At 44.2% G+C, this 26,710-nt stretch overlaps 2 protein-coding genes across 2 annotated transcripts in view; one reads left to right on the top strand and one right to left on the bottom strand.

The window, feature by feature from the left end:
• Window positions 1-26,710, bottom strand: part of Hnrnp-k (Heterogeneous nuclear ribonucleoprotein K) — a 346,733-nt gene that overhangs the window by 106,646 nt on the left and 213,377 nt on the right. The gene's annotated exons all lie outside the window — the stretch shown is intronic.
• The window catches only part of 5-ht2a (5-hydroxytryptamine receptor 2A), a 68,413-nt gene that overhangs the window by 17,017 nt on the left and 24,686 nt on the right, over window positions 1-26,710 (top strand). The window contains exons 2-3 of the mRNA XM_076788663.1: window positions 10,047-10,841; window positions 15,180-15,474. Of these exons, the coding sequence (XP_076644778.1) occupies window positions 10,539-10,841; window positions 15,180-15,474 (598 nt within the window). The 5' untranslated portion in view covers window positions 10,047-10,538. The remainder of the gene's footprint in view (window positions 1-10,046; window positions 10,842-15,179; window positions 15,475-26,710) is intronic.

Raw genomic sequence — 26,710 nt, 5'->3', positions numbered from 1 at the left:
AAAAATTTTCTACCTGAGTTGCAACAAACTGGAGTGAAATAGAAATTCATTTTCTTTCTTAACACTAAACCTGCCACGGATATTTTACAATTACCGAAATTATAAAAATTCATTTATGGAAAATGGTGGAATAAATTTCCTTGTCCAAGCATTTATTATATTGAAAATTACGAACAATCTCAACAGGGTTGCCATTTTTATAATATTTACAATATGTACCAGATACTGTTAATGCCTGGTAGGTTTAGTGTTCATATGTTTAACAGTAGAACTACCGAGCAATAAATGCGACTGACGTATATTGCTTTGTAACAGTGACAAGACTGTGCCCATTTAGACTTCATACAACTTTTATGAGAGGTTCATTAAAAAATTTCCCATAAAAACATTTTTACAATTTCGGTAATTGTAAAACAAAAAATTAGGAACCAGTCATTTTGACTGGTCCGGTAGTTCTAGTGTTAATAGGTTGAAAATAATGTGACAGCATTTTAAAATCTATCTAATGTCTTTACTGTTTTTAAATATGCCTACTTCTCATAAACGCATCAAATCCGCAGTCTACTAATTCGACATTAAAAGTATCGGTGTGTTTGGTGATCCTTAAATTAACAATCTTCGAAGAGTTTTGTAGTTTTCTCAAAATTTGTAAATCATCCCTAGTTTCACAAAACTCGCTCGCAACTTGATCGTTTCCACAAAGTTTGCCGGAACGTTAGGGTTTAGTAATCGACAGGAAAATTTACATCTTCGCATTACTACAGCTAATTAACGCGCCATATGTGGCCCCGAGGCAGTTGATCGCCAAAGTTGGCGCACGCAGGATCCCCGAAAAGGAGTCGATTCGGGATGATTTATACGGAGCAGGAGCCTGGACTGTTCAAAATTCCAGGCGACGGTATCGATCGCGGAAGTTTTCATTCCAAATAAGACGGCCCTAATTAAACAACTCTGATCAGCGTCGTCGGCGAGTGCGAACTCGAACGGAGTCTCGCGTTGCCGAGGAGAAATTTTTCTTCGGCTTCTCGAGGAAAAACGAGTCGATCGAACTCGGCACGAAGTAGCCAGAATTGTTTGATACGTTTCCAAACAAGATAATTGAAGACCGCCTGGCCGAGGAAGTCGACGAGAATTTATGATACCGCGAAAGGGAAATGCCAGGGCGATGGCGGTGGGGTGTGCAACCCCGAAACGGGGGTGAGTTCGCAGAATAAAAGTAAATCGATAATGTAGGCTTTTTATCGAGCCTGCAGTTGGGAAACTTTCACAATTAAAACCGGGAAGCAACATCTCTCAGGGGCCATTAACACTGGAACTACCGAGCAATAAATGCGACTGACGTATACGAAGAGGTTCATCACAAAATGTCCGATGAAAACATTTTTACAATTTCAGAGTAATTGTAAAAGAAAAACTTGGGAACCAGTCATTTTGACTGGTCCGGTAGTTCTAGAACAATTATTTTCACTGTACGGATAAAAGTTGCTTAATTTTTCTCAAAAGGTGCAGAGTAGTTTGACGCAGCGATGACTCTTCAGGGTACCTTGGAATTATTCTGACGTCGAATCGGTCGATTCTCATTAGAGGGACCTTTGACAGCGACCAGATAAATTGTTTCGGGCCAGCCATAGTGACAATGCCTCGGGAACAAAAGCGCGAACGATTATGTGTCGATGGGCACGGGCTCAAAGAATTAGAACAAAGTCGAGTAATTTATGTCCCGTACCCTTCAAAGCGGCCTCTCGGAATCGGAATAAAAAACATGAGTGGGAAGCAGGGACACAGCGAGGACACTCGATATTGTCGTATACATCTTTCAGGACCACTTTAAAACAGGCTCCACCTTCTCCGAGGAGGAAGCGACCTCCGATCATTTCGCAAGCACGGTGTAACGCAGTTTGCTCCTCTTCCGATGCCTTAGTGCATTACGCTTATCTTCTTCGCTGTTCTTCATGCGCCCCGAGGTTGCGGTTTATGGACCAAAATTATTTTCTACCCTTCAATAGAATTATTGACAAACTCAGATTTTATTTTATAGCAGCAAAGCACTTTCTACAAATAGCTACATCTAAATAATGCTAAAATTCTCGTTACAAGTCAGTTGCGCGGTTCTTGCGACTGACTCTTAACGAAATCTACCGAAATCTGTAGAACTCTGTAGAAAATCTGTAGAAATCTGTATCTGACGAAATCTGAGGTTCTCGCCGAGCGTCGCATTTGAAATGCACAGGGCACGCTGGAAACCTAAGAGTCACATCCGTCTATAAGTCACAAGCCTATGACTACTAACCGATAGTGGCAAGAAGACTGAGAAAATGTCTTTCACCGACACAATAATGCACGTGGAAACGGACAACGGTGGTGTGGGTAGCACCACTGACTCCAAATCGTAAGGTTGGCACTGACTCGTAACGAGAATTCCCGATATAAGTCACTGTAATGTCACAGAAGGGGGAAGAAAATTTATATTTATCGTGTGTCTGCATTGGCGATTAACACTAGATTTACGGGACCCGTCAAAATGACGGGTTCTAATATTTTTAACTTAATATTATTCAGATTCTAAGGATGCATACATGAGAAATTATTTAGCAAATTTATTTCTTCGGGTATGTATTATTTTTAAAATATTGCTAAAAATGTGGGTAGCACGTTCCTGTTATTTTTTATGAAGTAATGCAAAATAGTCGCTTTTACTGCTCCGTAAACCCAGTGTTAAATATATTCGTTAGAATCGTTTCGTTTGAAAAGAAAGCCGTACAATTCGTATTTCATAGATGATGTCCAAAATGCTCTGAAATAATCGTTGAATCGCCCCGAGATTTGACAGCGTAAGTGTGACGTACAGTTACAAAAGGAAAAACAAGGGAAGTCGGTGCGAAACGAGGAAACTTCTCCGGAGACTTGCTGATTAAATTAGGGGATGGTCGACGAGGGGCTGCGTTAATTTCGCCGGCCGAAATCGGCCGCGCACACTTATCCGTGGACGAAGTAAGTTTCCGTGTCGGACAAAGCGTGCTCCGGTTGACATTAAGCTCGAGTTATCGCTGACGATGTTCGCTCTATCGAGAAACTGGCCTAGAGTTAGGAAACTTCCCGGATCGGCTCCGGTCAGCCAGGGATCCCTAAGCTCCTCGAGGAATTCCCTCGGAACGGCGAAAACCTGTGGGAGATTTTTACACGTCGGACTCTAGTTTAAACTCTGATACGGTCATTAGCTTCTAGCCAAGGGTAGTCGAGTGACTTGCGCAGAGCCAGCAGGTCGGTAACTGCTGTATAATTTCCGTTCACAGCCCTCAGCCACTGACTCAAGATCCGTCTCGATCTCGATCCGACGGGTCCTGAGTCTGTGATCAAACTTGTCACATTTTTTGCTCTGTATTATCGATATCGTGAATTCTGACGCCAGAAACGTGCTTCCTCTTTCGAACGAGCCCTTTCCCGGCGAAAAATATTCTCACACAAGGACGAAAAGTTGAGGCTCGTGAAACTATTTTTCGCCTATGTTTGTCGGTAATGTAGTCACCCTACCTTATCTACGGAGTCTTTGCTCGTAAGCTCCGAAGCTTAGAGCTAGAGCATTAGCTTTAATTTAAATTCTGGTAGAAGGGGTTCTCCTAATAACCAGGTGCATGGGGTTTTTTTTCAAATATTAGGTGTAAAAATTAATTTGTAGTCCTTCTTCGTGAATTCCCCTCGGGAGAAAAGGCTCAGCTTTTCATTTAATTTCTCCCACATGTCAACTCACTTTCGCACAACAGCGTTTCTTCTTTACCCAAGTGTCTCGATGGTGATCCAGACCTAACCCGTGTCGACGGGAAGCGAGTGAATCATCAACGTGACTCTCGATACGTGGATCGGTGCTCCATCAAAGGGGGAAACGCTCTGGCGCACCGCGATCGAATTCCCGCGGGAAAAAAACACTATCGGATTTTCGGGAGTCATGGTTCGGTTACCGGAATAGTTTCCCCGTGGAGAACGTGCGCGTGCCGGCCGATGAACATTTCATGGTTCGATAAATATTAAAGCGTGTCCGGATTAAAGGGGGGGGGGGGGGGAAACGCGCGGAATCGCGAGAATTCTCTAACATGAAAAATTAATACGCGGGGGCGTTTCCGGTCAATGCGATCCACGAATTTTCATAAAAATCCGACCGGAAGGGAAGGTATCAATTACGGGGGCACGTTTTCGAACGCTTCCCACCCTCTCTCCCTTCTTTTCCGCTTTGGAAGTTTGCCGCGAAGTATCGACACCCGAAAGCGCACAAGCTCCAGGCGGATAAACGTGCACGCTCCGCATGATGTATTAGCGGTTCTCGAAAGGCAGCTTATTTATGGATCCGGGCGGAGTCGCGTTTTATCGAAATCCGGAAACTCCGTCGCGCCGTTATTAAAATCCATATGTGGCGTTTTAAGGGACCGAGGGTGGGGGGGGGGAGAGGAGGGGAGGTGTCACGTGTTTGGCGGCGTCCGACTTTGATCGCGTTCAAAGGACACCGATGCCAAGTTTAGCTGAATCCCCGGCTATGGTCATAAAGCACGTGAAGAGGCTAACGCCCTTCAGTCTAGACCAGCGGAGGCCCTCGAGCCTTTCGCGTCAATGCAGCGTCACGCGATGACTATTCACATTTAACAGCAAATACCAATTAACGGTAAGACTTCTCGAATTACCCCTCTCCCCTCCCCGAAGCTTTTCACACTTATTACACTGTTGGATTCCGGGTTTGGAAATCGAGTACAACAGTTTATAATAAAATCGAGAAGAGTTTTATTTAAGTGTATACACGGTGGCGAGTTTAAGGTACAGCGATGTAACCTTCTGCACTGAAATATGCAAGAAGAAGCTCTGGCTCTGTTTCGACGGGCTGCTATATATATATATATGTAGTTTTTGAGAGGAAAATGTGGAAGGGAGTAGAAAAGGCTTGTTGTGGAAAGGATGACGTGGAAGAGACAAAGTCTAAGGGTCTGTTTGGTCCTGATGATTCAAGGGTTTTGGCTGACGTGTCTACGGCATGATTATCATGATGCGTTGGTGTTTAACTAGAGCCTAGGGTTATCGGGTATACAACAACACGTCATTCTAAAGTACAGAGAATTCTCGATATATGTCAACAACACGTGTTATGTTTACACTCCTCTGACGTCCGAGGTCGCTCGAGCTTCGTGCGGTGGGGATAATTCCGCGACGTTTATCATCCAGGCCTCGGCGACGTCTATAGCAGAAGTCACCGCACCCTATTAATTTCTATTCAGTAGATGACATAAATGCATTTCGAGCGATCTAAAATCTGTTACCCAAATTCTCCAACGAATGTACAGATTTAATCGGCAGGCTCCTCGAGTCGGCACTCATCCCGAAACCGTTATCAGCGTCGGCGAGTCTCTTTTGCAGTCTCCTCGCGGAGACGTTTATTTGACAAAGGCTGGTCAAAGTTGGGAACGGCGAGCAGCCCCGACATTGCTCTTCAGAAATAAAAGTACCATTGTTCTCGAATGATGCCTTTTAGGGAAAGAGGCGTGTTTGACCGCACGGCCACTTAGCCCGGAATCTCCGCGAAGTTCTTTCACGGAGCTCTGAAGCCGGATGAAAATTTCAGTGGAACCGAGTGCGTTCGTCCCTGAAGAATTCACGAACGTTTTCAACCGTCGAGTCTCGGATTTTCCTGGGCACTAGAACGCACCGCCCACCAACACCGGTCCACTAGAAATTTCATTCGGATCAAAACGGTTTATTTTGGTTGGGCGTCGGCGATGCGTTCCGCAAGGTCGTCTCCCATTGGCGTAAACACTGGCGCGCCGATGCAGTTCCGATGGCTATCATCGTCTAAAAGACGCACTGTCGACAGAGGACACACGGGCAGAAACACAGAACTTCTACGCGAGGCAAGCTTCGCGGGGAAACTTGAAGGAAATTCGTAAATGGCGACCGGCTTATCGTGGCTATCAACGGCAACGCTTCTTCTTCCCGTGGACGTGATTTATCGCACGGCTTCCGGCCGAAGATACATATCGACACCGGTGTCACCTTAAGCCCGGCCTTTGCCTCTGATCGATCCAATGTTATTATATCTGCTTCGATCCTCGGGCGACGTTCCTTGAATAAAATATAAGCCAACCGAAAGCGCACGAAATATTTTTGCCTTACATGCACCTTCCACCGAGTTCGTGTGTTATTCGTTCGGTGTTACCGTCGATTCCGCCAACTTCGGTGATTTCTCCGTTTACGTCGCCAATCCCTGGACGATAAACGTCGCGGAATTATTCCCACTGCTCGAGAGGCCTCGGACGCCCAGGAGTGTAAACATAACACGGCTCCGGGAGGGTCTCCTGGACGGTGTTGTTGACATATATCGAGAATTCACTGTAGGGTACATTTACCCTAGACTGACCCCCGCGATCTCCCGGGGAATCATTCCGCGACGTTTATCATCCAGGCCTCGGCGACATGTACAGTGTGGCCCACGAGCTCTGTCCAATATCTTGTTTATTTCAAACGATACGAGAACACGATCTGCGATATATGTAAAGTACCAATTAACATAAACCACCTAATAATAGAATGCAAAAAATATGAGAATGAAAGGAAAAATGCTAAGTTGCCTAAGATCCTTACCCATTCTGTTAAGTTCTAAGGAGTATATCGCCGGTCTTGCCAAGTATATTAAGGATACAAATATGTATAATATCTTGTAAGAAAATGTACCGTGTTGCTAATGACATTTGATGTTGAGGCAACATTAAACAATTAAATTATATATATAAAATGTTACGTACAGAAATTGTAGGGATCAAGAAACTACATAATAAATGATATTCTTGCAAGTGGAGGCGTAGAGAAGATATCATCTTTGTTTTTTTTTAAATGGAACGTCCAATTTTTCATGCTCGATTTCGATAGATTATTCTGTGTATAAAAGTACTAAAGTGTATTTGTCCTAACCGTTGCTGAGATGCTTGACTGTTTTCATGAAGAATGTTCCAAATCACTGTACCTCGGTAGAAGCGACTCGGTATTACGACGTTATTAATAATGTGAAGGTCGTAATATTATATATCGTTGAATTCGTCTTAATACCAGCTACAACAGTATCAAATCAAAAATACAGTTTAATGTTTAAAAAATCGAAGCGATCTTGCTTCTTTTTTTCTTTTAAACAATTTTTTCTAATGCTTTTGTATCGCAATTTATACGTTCATTAATACTGTTATACTTTTATTTGAAACATTTTTTCGTCAGATTTAGAGAAATTGCTATTACAAACAAATTTCACGCGTACCGTGGTAAAAATTTAAACACAAAGTCTAAATATCAAAATCATAGTTTATTGACAACGAAACACAACTATGCAATATACAATATCACAACTATACAATATACAATATTACAACTATACAATATGCAATACGGTCGATTCGTGCCATACTGATATGTATCGCACAAAAAAGTTTAATTTCTCCATGTTGCCGCACTATGCCGCACCTAAACTCTTCAGGATTCTGTGAAGCAATGTCTACTGAATAACCTCAAAAAAAAATTAGAGAGGTGTTTTGCGGAGAAAAAAAGTTATTACATAATACATTTTGATTTTCTGAAAAAAATTGTACCATTTTCGATTGTTTATTCTATCAAAACCACCGAAGCGTTTAGAACAAAAAGCTATAAAATTACTTCATATACCTTCCTTTACATCTTAGATATGTTTTTCTCCCGATTCCATACACCGCACTCGTGAAAAAAATCATTTCTTTAAGACACGTTTTTCGACCCTTCTCTTGGTCACGAGAATATGTAATTTTCAAGTGTCTATATGTTACTAAATAGTACTGTTTATAGAAAAAATATTATTGTATATTACTCGCATATACAGGGTGAGTCACGAAACGTTAGCAGCTCAAATATCTTTGTTGTTTCTAAAGATACGTAAAATATGGTAAGGACAAAGTTGAATGGTACAATGGGGCTGACAGGATGCAGAAAAAAATTTTGTTTGTATGTCATTTTTTTGGAGATATCAAGGTCACCTTGACTTTTTTAAATGGAACCACCCTTTTTTAAACACCCACAATGATACTCCCTTTCATTAGGAATGCAGGGACTATATTATTCCAAGGTCATTCAAGGTCAAGGACAGAAAAAATCGTATGAAACTAAAATATGGAAGCAGAATACCTGTATTTTATGAATGTATAATTGCGCCATGATTAGTGAATGTTGCTTCGTCCGTAAACAAGACATTAGAAAAAAATTAGTCATTAGACAAAAGTTAATTCTATTTTGAAAATCATTCCCGTGCAATTCTTGATGGAGCGATATGTGGAACGGATGAAATTTATGTCGGGCCAGAATTCGTATTACGCTACTTTGACTTATGCCTGCTTCCCGGGCAATTTTTCTCGTATTCACGTGAAGATTGACTTTGTCTTCGTTAGTCGTGGGATTCTTCCGTTTGTACTGTCTTGCATGTACACTTCCAGTACTTCGAAACAACCTGTACGTATTAGTGAAAGTATCTCTAGAAGGAGTGTTTCGCTCGGGGTACCTTTCTTCATAAAGTAGTCGGGCCTGCACTGCATTTTTTCTACATTCACAGTAAATCGTGATCATATCACACTTTTCAGTCATCGAATATAACATAGCGGAATCGCGTTTGGAAACATACTGATGGTAAATAAGAATGCTGAATAACATTGAAGGACCTTAGTATGTTTACTATTTCCTACAAGTCTCAACCGTGATAAACGTATTCTGCTTCCATATTTCAGTTTTATACGTTTTTTCTGTCCTTGACCTTGAATTACCTTGGACCAATTATAGTCACTGAATTCCTAATGAAACGGACTATCATTGTAGGTGTTTAAAAAAGGGTGGTTCCATTTAAAAAAGTCAAGGTGACCTTGACATCTCCAAAAAAATGACATAAAAACAAACTTTTTTTTTCCATCGTGTCAGCCCCATTGTACACATTCAACTTTGTTCTTACCATATTTTACGTATCTTTAGAAACAACAAAGATATTTGAGGTGCTAACGTTTGGTGAGTCACCCTGTATATTCAGGTACACGAGAAAAAAGTTTCAGTCATTTTGAACAAACTAAAAATGTTGACTTTTGGCGCGCTAAACGCCCCACTGTGCGTCGACACGGACCGCCTTGCGGCGGATTGATCGAGCAAATTTAAAACTCCGTGGCCCGGCATGAATCTTCCTCGTCAAACCGTGTCCCCCAGGCTTCCGTCGCGGCGCGTCACACGTCGGACGTCCTGTTATGCCGCAGGAAGGGGTAGATGAAGAGTATCCTCGAATAAACTCCAAACTCTTCCAGCACAACTTAGGTTTATTTGGGAATAGGTCGCCAAGCAAGAATACAAGCGATTTTGTACACGACGAATAACTTTATAACAAACGAGTCGACTGACGGGCTACTTGTAGCTTCTTCTCTGTCTCTCCGCGCCCTTTCGCAGGGCCTTATATAAGAGTACAACTATGGAAGTTTGGTGGGGATGGATGACACTAGCCCTTAGAGATAGGGAATGACGTGGAGGTCGGAGTTTTCGCAGGGTTGGACTTTAACATGAAATCTCTGTACCGGTGAGTAATTTTGCCTTAGTCTAGTAGATGAGAAAGCCCGTGAGTTCTGACTCATCTATTTGTCTGACTTATCTATAGAGAATAGATAAGTCCGGTAGTCTCGCATAACAGTCCGACGTCGACGTCGGACGTCGCTCGGCGAAACAAATCGAGCAGCCTCGAAACCGAAATAACCGAACCCGATAAACCGTTTCGCCATCCTAGGGGAGAGACGCTGTCCAACATCCAAGACGAGCAGTGGAACCCCGAGCATTTTTTCCTTTCGGTTTCCGATTCGCGGAGGTGGTCGCGTTGGCGGGCAGCGGAAGGGCAGCTGATTCCGTAACGCGAGCTCGGCGGGAAGGGGGATCGACTAATAATGCCACGGGGTGGGTCCGAGGGGAGGGGAGAGGGAGAGAGAGAGAGCAATAAATCGATTCCTCGAGGGAGAAGTTGAAACTGTCATCGTTTGTTCTAGATGGAGGAGAGGCCTGAATAATCGGCGGGCTGATCCCGGGGATAGCGAGAGTAGTACAGCCGGTCGTAAAGTCGGACCTGAAGAATCCATAAACCGGGCCCGGGGACGGCTCGGTGCCGCTGGATAAACGCAGCCGCCCCCGTTTTCTTGGTCAATTTCGAGCGGACGCGTGGGATGGGGTGCGTTTTACGAGGCGGCGTGCGCCACGTTACGCAGGGGGCCTGTGTAACAGGGCGGGGAAGGTCGACCTCGCACCACGGGCACCTGCCGCGTTCCTGAACCAGCTCCGAGAAGAGTCTTCGAAAGAGAGAGTACAACCGGCTATGCGGTCTTCCGTGCGGAGCGGAGATCGAGACAGCTTGATGTCCTCAGAGTCGATCGGGATCGCGTCGGGACCAAGCCCAGCATGTCTCCTCGTCGGTGAACTGTCGTCGTTCCGTCCTGGACCTCGAAAACGCAAACGTAGCCAGGCGTAGACGACACCCCGGAAACATGGACGGGAACCTGACCGCGTGGACAGGCAATCTGACCGCTATGCTGCACCAGGTGCCCTGCAACGACAGCTTCCTCGGTTGTCTGGAGGACTGTGGATCCGGATTGTTTGGGTTCGATCATCTGTGCATGGCCGAGAGGGGCAGCTTCGCTTCGTCGATGACGCTGCTCTGCAGACCCTGCGACTATTCGTGCGACGTGAACGTCTCGCTGATCCTCAGCGGCCTCGAGAGCATCGAGGGCGTGTTCATGTCGAGGATACCGAGGTTCAGGGAGTGCAACGAGACCGCGTTGGGGACACAGGTAAGAGGATGACGCGTTTCGCAGGGGGACACGAGCCCGTTCTATGCCTCCGGCTTACCGTTGCTGTTGATCCATCTCGATGCCGGTGTGCGGAGTAGCTTGCGAGGACGCGGCAATTGATGGGAGTGTAACTGTTTTCGATTTTGACTAATTGCGTCGAGGGGTTGCGTGCCAGAAAATATTTGAAAGTTCGATTTTCATTCGTTCCGCCACCTCCTCGTGCCTGGTTGTTATTCCACAATTTATACGCAGCGGACGATTTATAATCGTCCAATTTCTCTTTAACATGCGTAACTTGTGACGCACATTTCATAATTTCTCATTGAGCACCAGTAGAACTTGAGCTTCACTCGATTCATCGCTAGACTGCGGATTTTATGCATTTACGACAGAAATGAGTAGGTGTAGTTGAAAACAGTGAAAAGATTCAAGGAGTTTAACAACGTCGATATACCATTTTTAACGTATAAAAATTATTAATGAGCAAAATAAAGTTTCAGTTAGCTCCCACAGATTGCAATTGATGTATATAATTTGTATTTTACAGAAAGATCCGCTATTCATCACCCTGTACAGTGATTTCTCCATATATGTCGCCAACGCCTGGGTGATAAACGTCGCGGAATTATCCCCACTACCGCGAGGTATAACTCGTGAGGGATGGCGAAGAGAGACCTCGGTAAACATAACCACGGCTCGGGTATGTCTCCTGGACGATACAAGACCCGTGCTGTTGACATATATCGAGAATTCACTGTACAATAATTTCTTGTGTGATCGAAAATGTTATCGGTGCTTCCGAGAGATTCTAGAGAAAATAAAATGAACATACCTACGCGCCAGTATCCCTGAAGAGCTTTCGCTTGAACGCATAAAATCCGCCGTCTACTCGTCGCCGACTGCGGTGACCTTGAAACGCGGTCAAAGCCGAGATGATACGATACGGTCACTAATTTCGGAGATTTCAGTATAAATGAAATTTCTTGTGAGCCGTACAGTCTGTCAAAAAGAAAAGGCTTCGTGCACCCTTCAAAATGGAGTCACTTTTTTTAGCCCCGCGCCCACGCACAGTTGCTATCCACTCTTTTATGGTTTCGGCTCTCGGCTCGTCATCAAGTCCGCGAGCCATGAAGAGGCCGTTTGCTGGCGAGAGCTGTGTATTGTCGGCATCCCACACTATGTACTCTTCGATCGAGTTTGCTTATTTCAACGGTTTATTGCCCTATCTATTTTCATTGCGAACAATAGCTGCATTTAATTTGGCATATTTAATCTGATAGTAAACGATTCTGCACTTTCCAATCATCGAGCCAATGTCTTCTATTGACATGCTAATAATTTCCAAAATTCGAACGGTAAATTAACAATGAGCTATAACATTCGGTCAACCAGAGGCTGAAACGCTGTGAATTTATTTCGAACGTGTTCCCCCACTTTCGCGATGAACGGCAGAAATGACAGCTGTGGAAACGACCAATGGAACAACGATTCGAGTCACATTCGACTTTGCGATTCGAGATCTCGCGGTAGGTCGAGAGTTGATCGAGCATCGGGTTAATCCGCGCGGCAAGATGAATTTATTTGCCGAAGAGTCGGTGCGTTTCCGGGGCCATTGTATTAAAAGCAGCAAGAACGTTAGCGAGTTTCTCTCGAGAACCGATTACCTCGACTTTGCAGCGGAACGAGTCCAATTTGTCTCGTCTTTTTCTTGGAAACTCGGCCAACGCCGGGTAACGCTCGTAGCCTCGTCGACGAATGAAAAATTCCGTAACAACGTCGCGGACTTGCGAATTCGTTTACGCGGATGATTAACATTCGTAACGGGAAGTTTTCCCGTCGCGTCGCGACGTCCTGCGGTGGTTGCACAGCTCGCAACATCCGGGGACGTTTCGAACGTTTCGCTGCTGCTAAACGAATGGGAAATTCGTTAATGCCACCGGTATAGCGCTGCCCAATTCTCCGTTCCCCGCGGAATTGCGTTAATTAATGCGAGCTTCTGATCCGAGAGGCAGCTGAAAAAAATCGGCCAGTCAAACGCAGTTCCGTCTTTGAAACTTCCGAAAGGGAGAAGAGCGCTCCACGATCTCATTCGACGAAATGAAAAAATGTACAGTTCGTTTCGCCTTACGAAGGCATAATTCGTTTTTGCACTCCGAATTTTTTTCAGAATGTATTTCAAAAGTCGCTGCTAATTTCAAACAATTTTTTCACCGATTACAGTGTTTACTCGATATATGTCCCAAATGCCTACAGGATAAAAGTCCCGGAACTATCCCCACTGCCGCGGGAAACGAGGGGCAATGAACCTCGAGGTCTCTAGGCGTCGATATGAGATTATTATTTTAAATAAACAGTCTCCGGAAACATTTCTGTTTCGATAATCTGAAGTACAGTCTTTTCTTGCTATATGTCGCAAATACCTGGCTGATAATAGTCGCAGAACTATCCCCACTACTAATATGGGTCGGGTGCGATGTTCTGCGTGGTTTTGGACATACAGGGTGTTTCACCTAACTCGAGCATCCACAATATCTTGTTTTTTATGATTGGAAAAAATTTCAGAGGAAAACGTTAGTTGGTTCAGAGGGGCAAATATTATGACAGAAAAATTTATGAAAAAGGTTAATATTTTCAAAAAGGTTAATGTTCAAGGTTATATTTTCTGTGATTTCAAGGTCATCGGAGTTTTTTTAAATGGAACGATATATTTTTATTATCGCTGTATGATAGCCGAGGTCAAGGCGAATCCAACGACACTAGGTTTACGGGACCCGTCAAAATGACGAGTTCTAATATTTTTAAAATAAAATTATTAATATTCTAAGAATGCATACGTGAGAAATTATTTAGCAAATTTATTTCTTTGGGTATATATTATTTTCAAAATATTTCTAAAAATCTGGGTTGCACGTTCTTGTTATTTTTATAAAGTAACGCAAAATAGTCACTTTTAGTGCTCCGTAAACCTAGTGTTAAAGAAGCTTCGATGACCTTGAAATCTCAAAAAAGATAATCTTGAACAAATTATTTTGCCTATCATAATATTTGCCCCTCTGAACCAACTAACGTTATCCTCTGATATTTTTTTCCATTACAAAAAAGAAGCGAGATATTTTAGATCCTCGAGTTAGGTGAATCACCCTGTGTATCGAGTAAACACTGTACATCGAAAGTAGCGAAGAAAAATTTACCTCGAACCAGCAAAAAGGAAAAATAATATTATTCGATGCGACTCCGTAACGAACTGTGAGCGAATTAATTAAAAAAAGAAAAATACTTTTTCCTGCATTATAAATGATATATCCCTAAAAAATTTCACCTGAAACATCAAATAGTCGTGACATCCGCGCGATTCATTCTTGAACATTCCGAAAGTTGATATTTAAACTTAAATTGTGACGAAAGGGTATCGAAGGGTCTCATGATTTTTTGCACAAAGTTCGATCAATATTACACCTTGCCAAAACGATTCGTTCCAGACCAAAATCTATTAAAGGATTTGTTCTATGCTTCCATAAATAAAAAATGGGCAGAAAACGGAGATTTTCGATTAGCCCATATTACTTAATGTTAACAACTTTTTACAACAAATTTTTTTTTTGCCAAATAAGCGTCGCACCGGTGGCAATCTCTCCACAAATTTTCAAACAAATTCGCTGGATAGTTTCGTTTTTATAGATGTTTTGCCGCTTTTTGGCCATTTGGCACGCCGCACAGTGAGAAATTTGGACAAAATCGGATTCAAAATCAAAGAACTTTCGATAGGAATGAGGTAGAACGATGAAATTTTTTTCAAATGAAAGCTGAACCTTTGTAAAATATGGGAAAATTAGAGAGATTATTACCATCCCATCATTTCAACGAAAAAATGGCTTCATTAGTTTTTGTCACAAAAATCTATTTTTTGCGAAACCCTGAGGTCGTAGACAAATTTTGAGACCAGATTTGAAATCAGCGTGAAAAAATCGATGGGAAATGATGTATAGCATGTTAAAAAAACATTTTTTTCCGCGCGTGGTATTGGAAAAACTAAAATTTTCTTGAAATTGTGCAAGTTTAACGAATTTTCTCAAGGTTAAAAAACGTTCGTACCATAATCTCCCATATTTTTCCCATATTCTACAAAGTTGTAGCTTTCATTAAAAAAAAATTTCATCGCTCTACCTCATTTCTATCGAAAGTTCTTTGATTTTGAATCCGATTTCGTCCAAATTGCCCACTGTGCGGCGTGTACCGGGTCTCTCCCGTAATCAATTTTGAAATACTCGCTGGAGCCGTGACGGTGCACAGACGTCGCCGAAGGGTTAAAGCCTGTCCAGGGTCTCGTTAAATTTCCAGATACTGGAATGCACGCCGTCAGAGAACGCGACGGCGACGGGGGATCTCGCGGTTTCCTGCTCGCATCGAGCGAAGCTAAGTTCAACTGCGAGAGGACGTCGTTTCGACTGGAGTTTCCTGTTCGTCGCAGTGTTCATCGTGGCCGGCGGCCTCGGCAATATATTGGTCTGCCTGGCCGTAGGACTCGACAGGAAGCTGCATAACGTCACGAATTACTTTCTTTTGTCCCTGGCCGTCGCGGACCTCCTCGTCAGCCTGTTCGTGATGCCGCTGGGCGCCATACAAGGATTCCTCGGTAAGTTCCTCCAACGTTGATGCTGGGTCGACCGGAAAATTCCTTCCGGTTCTCCGATTAATTTTTTAGAAAGCTCACCGTTACCTTCGCGGATGTTTGTTCTTTAATACTGTTGCCGCGAACCGCAAGCGTATCTCGAATGCCAGTTTCTTTCTCGGTCGAGTAAAAATTTACCCACCGCGAACCGGAGCAAATAAAAGTTTCTCGAGAAGCTGATCAAGCGGTACACTTCGAATTTTTAGTAACAATTACGCTGCGGATTCGATGCTTCTGCGACAAAAGTGAAACGCGGAACAGCGAACACATTTCAAAGAACTTGACAACGCGGTTATTGCGTTTTAAACTTTGCGAAACTGTTACGAGGAGAAATAAACGTTTGCATAGCTGCGTCTCGCGGTTAGGCAATTTTGCATAAAAATCCGCGGACCGGTAATAACCGGGAACGAGAAGTATCTGGAAGTTTTAACGCAACCTAAACAGAACCGATATGAATTCATATTAAAACATTTCCCTCGGAGGAAATAAAGAAACTGAGGGAGTAAATAAATATTTAATCAGGCGGACCATCCATTTCTCATAATAAATAGTTAAGAATCTCTCACGGAAAAAAGCTAAACGAAACTGTCAAGTCAGCTTGATTAATCGAATAGATAAAAGTTACTTACTACTCGCACAGTTTCATTTATTGCGAATACTAGTCCCACAGTTTAATATATATTCTCGATATATGTCGACGACACGGGTCTTGTATCGTCCAGGAGAGATACCCGTGTTATGTTTACACTTCTCGGCGTCCGAGGCCTTTCCAGCTTCGGGGTCCCTCACGGGAGGTAAACCCGGAGGTAGTGGGGACAATTCCGCGACATTTATCCTCCAAGCGTTGGCGACATATATAAAGAAAGCTCGTACGAGAAAACTTCCGTTCGTACTTACGACTCCTTGAATTCGCTCAGCACCGCCATACTTAGTCGCGAAATAAAGGAACAATATTTTCGGACGCAGTCGAAGCTCGGAGGATTTTCGCTGGCACACCGGATGGAAGGATATCGACGTTTCAATATCGGATATTTTACAAATGCAAAAACGCGAGAATTCGGTTGACGCATTGGACGCGTCGCATCACCGGAAAGTGACAGACACCGTTCTCCGTTCGGAGCTGGGCTAAACAAAAACACACGCGCGCGCGCGCGCGCACCGTTGCCGCTTTGCGTCTGTGGACGCGCAAAAACCGTTCGAGTCGAATTCCGTGCGCATTTTCGGCCGCCGAGCCCTATCCGGCGAGGGGGAATTGTTTACACCGGATTTGCATAAAATACCGAGGAGTCTGAAAACCGTATCGCTTTCCCACGTTTCTTCCGAACGAGGCGAATCCTGCGGACGCCAGCGCAGCGGTCTGGCTTAGCGCCAACTCGGCGGGAACAAAAGAGGGAGCGATCAGTCGGCGAAATTGAAGTAATTACCAGGATTTGGCAAAGTTTCGCGACAACCCGAAACGTGCAGATCCTCGCGGCCGCAAAATTGTCCGCCCGTGACGGTTCAAAGTTCGTTCCGAAATACAATCTGATGAAAATATCGCGCTCGAGAATTTTTCTCGGGAAAGCCGTTGAACCTTTTGCAGTAGGATTTTGCGCATATATTAGGTTGGCGAGAAAGTAATTTCGGTATTTTTAGGTGAAATAAAATCCAATTTTTTTATCAAAGCAATGAACTTTAATCAATAAAATATTTTCCATCTTGTTCTATGATCTTTTGCCATCTTTCTGGTAGCTTCATAATTCCGCGCTCATAAAACTTCTGATCCTTTTCGGTGAAAAACTGATCCAAGTGCGATTTCAGACCATCATCATTAGTGAAAGTTTTACCATTCAAAGAGTTTTGTAAACTTCGAAATAAATGATAATCCGATGGTGCAATGTCAGGGCTATATGGTGGATGTGACATCACTTCCCAACCAAGCTCCAATAACTTTTCACGTGTTACCAAAGATGTGTGTGGCCTGGCGTTATCATGGTGGGACACGATTCCTTTGCGATTTGCCAATTCTGGCCGTTTTTCTTTGATTGCTATGTCCAGTTTTGTTAGTTGTCGACAAATAAACATCTGAATTAATGGTTTGGTTCCTTGGGAGAAGCTCAAAAATACACAATACCTTTGTAATCCCACCAAACTGACAACATGATCTTCTTTTGGTGCAATTCAGCTTTCGGCGTGGTTTGGGCTGGTTCCTCACGCTTCGACCATGATCGTTTTCGAGTTGTGTTATTGCAAACAACCCAATTCTCATCACCAGTGATGATTCGCTTCAGAAAAGAGTCGCTTTCATTTCGTTTGAGGTGCATATCGCATACGTTGATGCGTCGCGTTAAGTGAATTTCTTTCAATTCGTGTGGAACCCAAATATCGAGCTTCTTAACGATTCCGAGACTTTTTAAACGATATTCTATAGTTGTATGCGAGACATTTAACCTGTCTGCAATCTCTCGGACAGTTATACGACGATCCGATTCAATAATGGCTTTCGTTTGGTCATCGTCAACTTCAGATGGTCGACCGGAACGTTGGTCGTCTTTAAGCGAGAAATTTCTAGAACGGAATTTTTTAAACCAATTCTGGCACGTGCGTTCCGTTAAGCAATCCACACCATAAACTTCACATATATCTTTGTGAGCCTCGGCAGCTTTTTTACCTCTACGGAAATAAAAAAGCAATATGTGCCTATAATGTTCGTTTTTGCACTCCATGTTCAAATTGACACGGAACTAACAATTTTAATCAAAATTACGTGTAATTTGCTTCGAAAGTAACCTAAAAGATGCAGTTACGAAATGTCAGAAAGAAAACAAATGCAACGTTAACGGAAGTCAATCAAACAAAACATAAAGCCATCTATTAGCGAAAACCGAAATTACTTTCTTGCCAACCTAATACTTATCGGTGTTTCGAGTACACGTGTGATTTTTTAAAAGTGGAAATCATAAAAATTATACAAGTGACACATTTGTTTGTGCTTGCCAAGAGAAATTGAACCTTATACGGAGGCAAAAATAAAAAACAAATAAAATATAAATATTTTTCTGTCTATACTTGATAGAAAAATGTTGAGTCCACGGTTTCTCTTCGTTTGATGAGTCTGGCTCGTCATGAGAATTTCGGACCAAACGTAAACGTTAACATTGCGAGTCAGGTTCGTAGTCGTAATATCACGTCAAACATAAGTATCACGAGCCTGACTCGTCTTCAAAAGTTCGAACCAAACATGAATTGGCGCTTGGGCCCGAATTCTTCCGAGCTAAAAGGTACGGCAAGGGGTTAACAATAAATATCGCCAATAAGCTTGCGTAAAGGCTGCAGGATCTCTCCATTTAATTTGTATGCCAAGGGGTTAAGGGTTGAACTTTTGATCGTTTACAAAAATGGCGGCGAGGCGAATTCAAATGACCGATTTTCTTTTTTACGGTGCGATAGAAGAGTAAGGGAAAAAGAAATGCGATAACCGGGTACGTGCTGAAGATGGCGAAAGGGTTTTGCGCAATCGAATTGTTCGGTTCCGTTGCATCGCGGAGGGGGGGGAGGGGGGGAAGAAAGACGATAACAAGCGAGACAAATATTGATTTCTCGCGTTCGCCGTGGAGAAACGCCGGGCGTCCCGGGTCCGGCTGTTCCTCAGGAGCTCGGCCGGCTTATTCCAGTTTGCCGGACTTCGATAATCGAAAGCGAATTAAACCGGCTACCGGGCTACGATACCTCCGAGCACTTTCGCGGCCAGAGATCGGCCGAAAGTTCCCGCCGAACGCGCCGGATTCCCCGAGTCGAAGTTTTCCGGCCAGTTTCTCCCGTCGACGGCTCGGTTTATCGGGTTTGTCGCTTTATAATACTCCTCCGTTCGGAGGAACTTCATCCCCCCCCCTGCCCTCGACCTATCAAACTTCCGAGAAATTCGCGAGAGGCAGAAAAATGTATAAAAAACCCGGCCGGGGCCGTACCGCTGTGCTCGACTCGCTAAAATCGGGGAATCCTGGCCGAGTTTATTCAAGCTGAGTGCGCCTCCTCTTCCTCCTCCTCCTCCTCCTCCTCCCCTCCCCCGTCGAAAGCCGGCGCGCAATTACCCCGCAACTCGTCTCAAGTTTCCCTTCGCCACGAAATTTGAATTCCTGGCATCGTCCGAGGAACTCGAACCATCCGATGCCGGACATTTCCGAAAATTAACCCTAGCCAGACCAACGGAGCCTTCGACAGAGACAAAGACGGCGGCGATCGTTAGTCCTCGGGTCCTAAGTTTATCATTGTTTGTTCGACGAGGAGGAGGAGGAGGAGGAAGGACCCTTTTGGAAACAAATATTCTGTACCATTGCCTCGCTGCTGCAACTTCCTCCGATGCTGTGTGCTCCTCGGAGATACAGTGTTTACGGATCCAGCCAGGGACATATATCGGCCAGGAGATACACTATTCTTCGATCCACACGAACTTGGTTCGATGATGCAAAGAGAAGACAAATGCCGACTGTGTCTCAGAGGAGAAGTTGCAAGGTCAGTCTAGGAATCGTTGTTTAATTGTACCGGAACAAGAAACAATTTATAAACAATTGTAGCACGATTATTCTCTTAACCCTTATCGGACGTTACAACCACAGCGACAAGGTACCGTTGTCACGTGAGGTGTGACTTAGGACCGTTAAGGGTTAATATTCGCCCTGTATGAATGTAACGGGACGAGACGTCGCATCAGAAGGGTCTGTCGCAGCAACCTAATTTCGTGTTGATTAGATTCGATCTTAATTGTCAATAATTTTTCAAAAATCCCCACTGTACAGAAAGGGGATTTCGGCTTCGGTAGCTCTGCAAACGAGGCTCTGTCCCGTTTCCTCTCCGAATCTCAACGCGTTTAGGGTTTGCGGCGCTTATTGGCACCGGAGGTTGATACTCGGCCGAACGTTCTGTTTGCGGCTCGAGGAAACGCCGCCGGAGAGTTTGGCCATGGAAATTCGTGGAAACGAACCGAAACGGAGGACGGGAACAGGTTGCGTTACGGGGGCGTGCTGCTTACTCGCTCGGGACTGCGACCTCTCAGATTACGCTGGTAACGCGATCCGTGGCTTGAATGACGGAGGACCGGGAAAGCCTGGAGGGCTGGGGGAGGGACAAGAACGAAAGAGCAAGGTTCACGGAAACGCTCGCACCGTGTCGGCTCGAGTGATCAAGGTTAATATTTGCTCGCGCTGTCTGTCCACCGGCTGACACACTCTACTTGCCGCTCGAACGGAAAAACTGCTCGATCGCGTGCACGGTGCGTCGAACAATATTAGGGGACGTTCGACGGTGTCTACCGAGTTGTATAAAAATGAGCGTTTGCAGCCAGGGACACGAAGGTAGGATTTTTAAAAAATTTCTTGTCCCCTTTCTGCACATTTCGAACTTACGGTGATTTCTCTGTACAGGGTGTTTCACCTGACTCGAGCATCTACAATATCTCGCTTGTTTTTTGTGATAGGAGAAAATGTCAGAGGAAAAGGTTAGTTGGTTCGGAAGTAAATATTAGAGGCAAATATTATGATAGGCAAAAAAATTTGTTCAAGGTTATATTGTTTGAGATTTCAAGGTCATCGAAGTTTTTTGTTAATGGAACGATGTATTTTTATTATCGCTGTATGGTAGCCGAGGTCAAGACGAATCCAACGACCTGTAACATTATGACCCTCGCGTGACCTTGAGAATGAAAAATTCAAAGAAATAGAGTAATAGAGATTTCATTTTAGAGAAATAGAGAAGTAGATTTACTTAATGTAAATAGTGAAATGACATGATCCCCCTAGGGTTTCAAGAAATGTTCTTGAACCTCGACTAATGACTGTAAACACGCTCACAATAAATTGTAAACACAATTCTTCTCCTTTCGGTGACTCTAATCAGTGCGTTTCAGAAATTCATCGGGATTTATTCGATTGTGAAAGATAACGTTACTTCCCTGAAACGATGGTGTACAGTGGCGCAGAAAAGATAGAAATGATTTTAGTTTATGGCGAGGCTAAAAGTAACTCGGTACAAGAATCTCAACTGTGCGCAGAAAGATACCCTGAGAGAAATCATCCTTCTCGACAAAGTTTTGATCGCACAGTTCAATTGTTTTGTAAAACAGGAAGTATTAAATCACTGAAAAGAAAACGATCAAAGCCTGCTACTGGAGAAGATAACTACTGGAGCGATAATAAAAATATATCGTTCCATTTAAAAAAAACTTCGATGACCTTGAAATCTCAAAAAATATAACCTTGAACAAATTTTTTTGCCTGTCATAATATTTGCTCCTCTGAACCAACTGTTTTCCTCTGAAATTTGCTTTTATCTAAAAAAACAAGCGAGATATTTTAGATGCTCGACTTAAGTAAAACACCCTGTATATGTCGCCATCGCCTGGATGATAAACGTCGCGGAAAAGCTCGAGAGGCCTCGGGTATGTCTTCTGAACGATACAAGACCCGCGTTGTTGACTTATATCGAGAATTCACTGTATGTAGGGAAATGTAAATTTTCAAGACAAACGGGACGAATACGAAACACTGTAGATAATGATAACGATAAAATAAAGATTGTTGGCTCGCTCTCGAGAGAAAAAATCACACTCTCCCTTTCTCGCTCTCTCTCTCTCTCTCTCTCTCTCTCTCTCTCTCTCTCCGGTGGAAGCTAGAATCAGCTCCCTCGCGGATTCGATTGCAATCGTGTTGCTTGTCTCGGGAGTCCGGCAGGAAAGTTTGCGTAAACTCTCTATGGAAATCTGTAACGAAATCGCATGAAAAATGTAGGGACTAACGAACAAACTCTCGGGCGGAAACTCCGACCGCGGAGCACGTTGGCCTGCAAACGGTCGTTTTTGCTGGTCGAAAAAAATGGTGGGCGAATTTCCATTTTTGACAAGCACAAAAACCGAACCTGCGGGGAGTATCGTCCGGTCCGTCTATAAAAACGAAATATATCTCAATTGCGGAGCGGCGCAGCTGCCATTTTCAACGTTACCGGGTTTCTCTTTCTTTCTCTGTCTCTCCCTCTCTTTCCCACCCGCCCCCTCCCACCCTCCCTTCTTTTTTCGACAGCCCCATTTATCAGGTTCCAGCGGACCTTGCCGGCGCGGATCCTCGAATCTCGCGGAAACAATAAATTCTCAGCGTTTCACCGTCGGAATACGGTCGCGCTCCATTTTTCCCGCGGAGACACGGCCAATGCTGGTTCAACACGGGAAAACTTTAACGGTTTCAAGGCCGAAGGAAATTAAGCAAAATTAACAGAATCCAAGTCCCCCACCAAAACGCAACTTCTTCTCCGCCAACAATTGCACGGAATAATTCTTTCTTGTTTACCATTCTCGAATCCCCCATACGTTTCGACGACGAGAAAATTAACAGAATTAACGTTCCCCTTTAAACGCAACGGAAACTACTGAGTCAACATTTATTCGGACTAATTCTTTTTCTCATCCCCCTGGAATACCATACACTTCATCAGCAGCAACGATGCAAATGCAGCTGCTATAGCTGGTAACTATCGTGCGGACAAGTAAGTTCCTCATAATTAACTGCGCATATCGATTCAATTGTTCGACAGTTCACGGGCAGCGTCGAATACTCCTTTAATTGAACTGCTAATTTGTATTCGAGAGCTCGTCGACTATAATTCATCGTTGTACATATAGTTAAAAAATTTCTATATATTTCTATATATATATATTTTCTTATAATATTTTGATTCTTAAACGTTACAATTGTTACAAATGTGTACTACGAGAATGGAATCGCTCGCGAGGAAGCAGCATGATCGGCCGTGAGGCGGGTTAATAATTGCCAAAAATCAGGTTCGCGTCCGGCTGCGTAGCGGCCATTTGCGTTTAATCATGTTTGACAAGTGAGGCGCGGTTGAAAAACCGAGTTGGCGAGCGTTTATGCGTCTACAGGGTAAATATGACGTGACTCGGGCGGGACGGTTAATTGCAATTTACTCGACACTACAGGTGAAACTGAAGCGCCGTGACCCGAATTTCCCCGGCGAGGTTTATAACGAGCCCGCGCCGCCATTATGGCGTGTGCCCGACGAAACTTCGCGGGATCGCTTTGTACCCGTGAAACTGGTGTAGTTTATGGGGACAGAACATTAGCACGTTCGCGAGCGACTGCACGGTAATAGGCTCCTATACATGTTTCACGTGTCTCGCTGCCCGTTCTTATCTGTGAAGCGTATGATTCGGTAATGTGAATCTGTGAGGCGAGCGTGATGGGCTTACCTCAAGGGTGTCAGGGTCCCGAACAGTTTCGGTAGGTCGTACGGCAGAAATTCGCGGCCATCCTTCACGTTGATACAGTGTTTACTCTATATATGTCCTAAATGCCTTGGCGATAAAAGTCCCAGAACTATCCCCTCTGCCATAGACTGTACCTTCTGAGAGGCCAAGAAGCTAGGAAGACCTCGGGCACCGAGGAGTGTAAGGTGGCGTAGATCAAAGAATAGTATCTCCTAGGCGATATATGTCCCAAATGCCTTGGCGATAAAAGTCGCATAACTATCCCAACTGCCGTAGACTATACCCTGTGAGGGACTAAGAAGGTCGGGAGACCTTGGTCGCCGAGGAGTGTAAGGTCGCGTAGATCAAAGAATAGTATCTCCTGGCCGATATATGTCCCGAATGCGTAGCCGCTAAAAGTCCCAGAATTATCTCCACAGCCGTGGGGTATACCCAGTGAGGGGCCAAGAAGGATCAAAGGGGGATGAAAGAATTGTATCTCCTGGACGATATATGTCCCTTATGGACCCGCGTTTTGGACAGATATCGAGTATAAAGACTGTATAAAGTTTTCCAATTATGTATCGTATCGCAGAAACAGGATCCCTCATACAGGGTGGACACCATTTACATCGAGACACCTTTGGCCTTTTATCTCGTGGCTCGCAATGTACATTGCGATTTAACTTGCTTCTAATTTTCCTGAGATTCTCAGTATATTCTTTCTGCGGTCTTTATTATTCTGGATATAGAGAAACTAGAAATGTGTTGTAGCCAACACGAACAATTTTGCATCGCTGCGGGGAAAGTTCGGTCCGCTAGCAAAAATTAAAGCGCACTTGAGAGTGTCGTTAGTTCGGTCTAATTTACTGCTCCCGACAGTTCATTTCGGCGAACACGACCCACCGCCGTATTACGGGGAAAGTTTCCATAAGCGGAAGTGGACCACGTCCGGTCTCTAACGAACTGATATGTGTACACCGGGCTAAGCCAATATTTTCCTGAATAAACCACAGTCCCTCGCGGGTTCAGAAACACGCCATCGCGGAGGCGATTATTTTCCTGTGCAATTGTTTCCGGGAACTCAAAAACAGCCAGTCTCGCGCGAATCTTAACAACTAGAATACGGATTTAATTTCAGATATCAATGTATTTTAAAAAATTTTAAGCCAGTAGGGAACAGTAGAGATTGCCCTAGTGACAGTAGGGAATCACATTTCTTTTTGCGGTGGTTTTTGCGAAAAGTGGTTTTGGCATAAGTCTGATTAATTTAATAGATTTTCTGGTAAAACTCCTGTTCGGTTTTTGGGTGATCGGATTCTCAATAAAATTGTACACAACGTTTTTATACAACGTGCCTGTGCTGCGTAGCCATTTCCATCTTCCTTCGACGCCCGCTCCCCATTCACACTGGTCCTCGGACCCGCGTGGCAAACAGCCCCTTTCACACTGGTCCTCGTACCCACGATAGTGATGGGCACCATCGACTAAAAACTATCGACTACATCGATAGTAGCCAACTACTATTTTCAGTCGACTGATTTTTTAATCTATCGACTGAATTTAGTAGTGGCTGGGTTACTATTTTCAGTCGACTGTTTTACACGTCGCCATCTTGAAATTTCAAATGTCAGTGTCGCACGATGAAACGAAAAGGTTAGAAATACATGATTACGACAGGACGTGCAAATATGCAAGTAATGAAATATGTAACAGATATTATAAGACAGATTCAGACAAAATCATTCAATCACGAAATTTACTATCTCTGTACTGTCCTACTATTTATTTAACTACCCAACATCGAGAATAAGAGTAAATACGAGAATAATCAATAAAGCAATTCAGTCGACTGAAAACTATCGACTAAATATTCGATAGTATGCAGTAACTAAATAGTAATTAGTCGATAGTTGAATTTAGTCGATAATGCCCATCACTAACCCACGCCGGCAAACAGCCCCATTCACACTGGTCCTCGTACCCGCGCGGCAAATAGCCCCATTCACACTGGTCCTCGGACCCGCGTCGGCAAATAGCCCCATTCACACTGGTCCTCGGACCCGCGCCGACAAGCAGTCCAATTCACACTGGTCCTCGGACCCGCGCCGACAAGCAGCCCCATTCACACTGGTCCTCAGACCCGCGTCGGCAAGCAGTCCAATTCACGCTTGCGCATACACGAACACGTTCCAAGCGATTTCCTTTTGTCATCGACGGCAGCTCGGCCACCGGGGTAACTGCGCAAACATTAACTTGTTTATACACACTTTCTGCTCGTCCCAAACAACTGGTGCAGCACGCCTTGGCCTGAGCGACGAGTGGAACTTCTCTATCCCGGTTAACGAGTTAATTAACATTACGAACAGCGTGTAAACGGCGAAGTGCATTAGCACGGTCGAGAACTTTGTGCGGCATCAAGTGTAAGCCATTTTCCTATTTGGCCTCCGATCAAACACGAGAATCCGTGGTGGTCGCTTTCACTCGTGCTTTCCCCCGCAACGCGGTTTTCCGCTCTCGAAAATTCCCTCGGATAATTGTACCGGGGACCATTTCCGGGAGACCCGAAGCCGCCGCCGCCGAGTGCGGTCCGTGTCTATTACACGGACAGCTTCTGGAACAAGCTAATTAATTAATCCCACCGCACACAGCGTGCGGCAGTCTTTAAACACTTCGGCTTATTTACAGCCGCGCGTTAACCTGAGTTTTGCCTAATTCGCTTAGTCCGCCATTGAACACCTGCTTGCGGAGTACAGGGCGATTCAGCTCGGTGTGCCACCTGAATCGTAAAAGTGGCTGACTCTGAAAAAGTCACGTGACTACCCCGTTTAAATTCAACTACGCGAAATGGAACCAGCCTCGCAAGGATTAATAAAGGACAACGCATAGCGACCGAACGGTGAGCATCACTGACAGTTGATTACATATTATCCCAGGACTGTATATGTCGGACGATCTCGAAAATGGTTACCT

Source organism: Halictus rubicundus, chromosome 5 (genome assembly GCF_050948215.1).
Source record: "Halictus rubicundus isolate RS-2024b chromosome 5, iyHalRubi1_principal, whole genome shotgun sequence".
In the NCBI taxonomy this organism is placed as follows: domain Eukaryota; kingdom Metazoa; phylum Arthropoda; class Insecta; order Hymenoptera; family Halictidae; genus Halictus; species Halictus rubicundus.
Note: the sequence above shows the minus strand (reverse complement) of the source record. Positions and strands in the feature narration are given on the sequence as shown.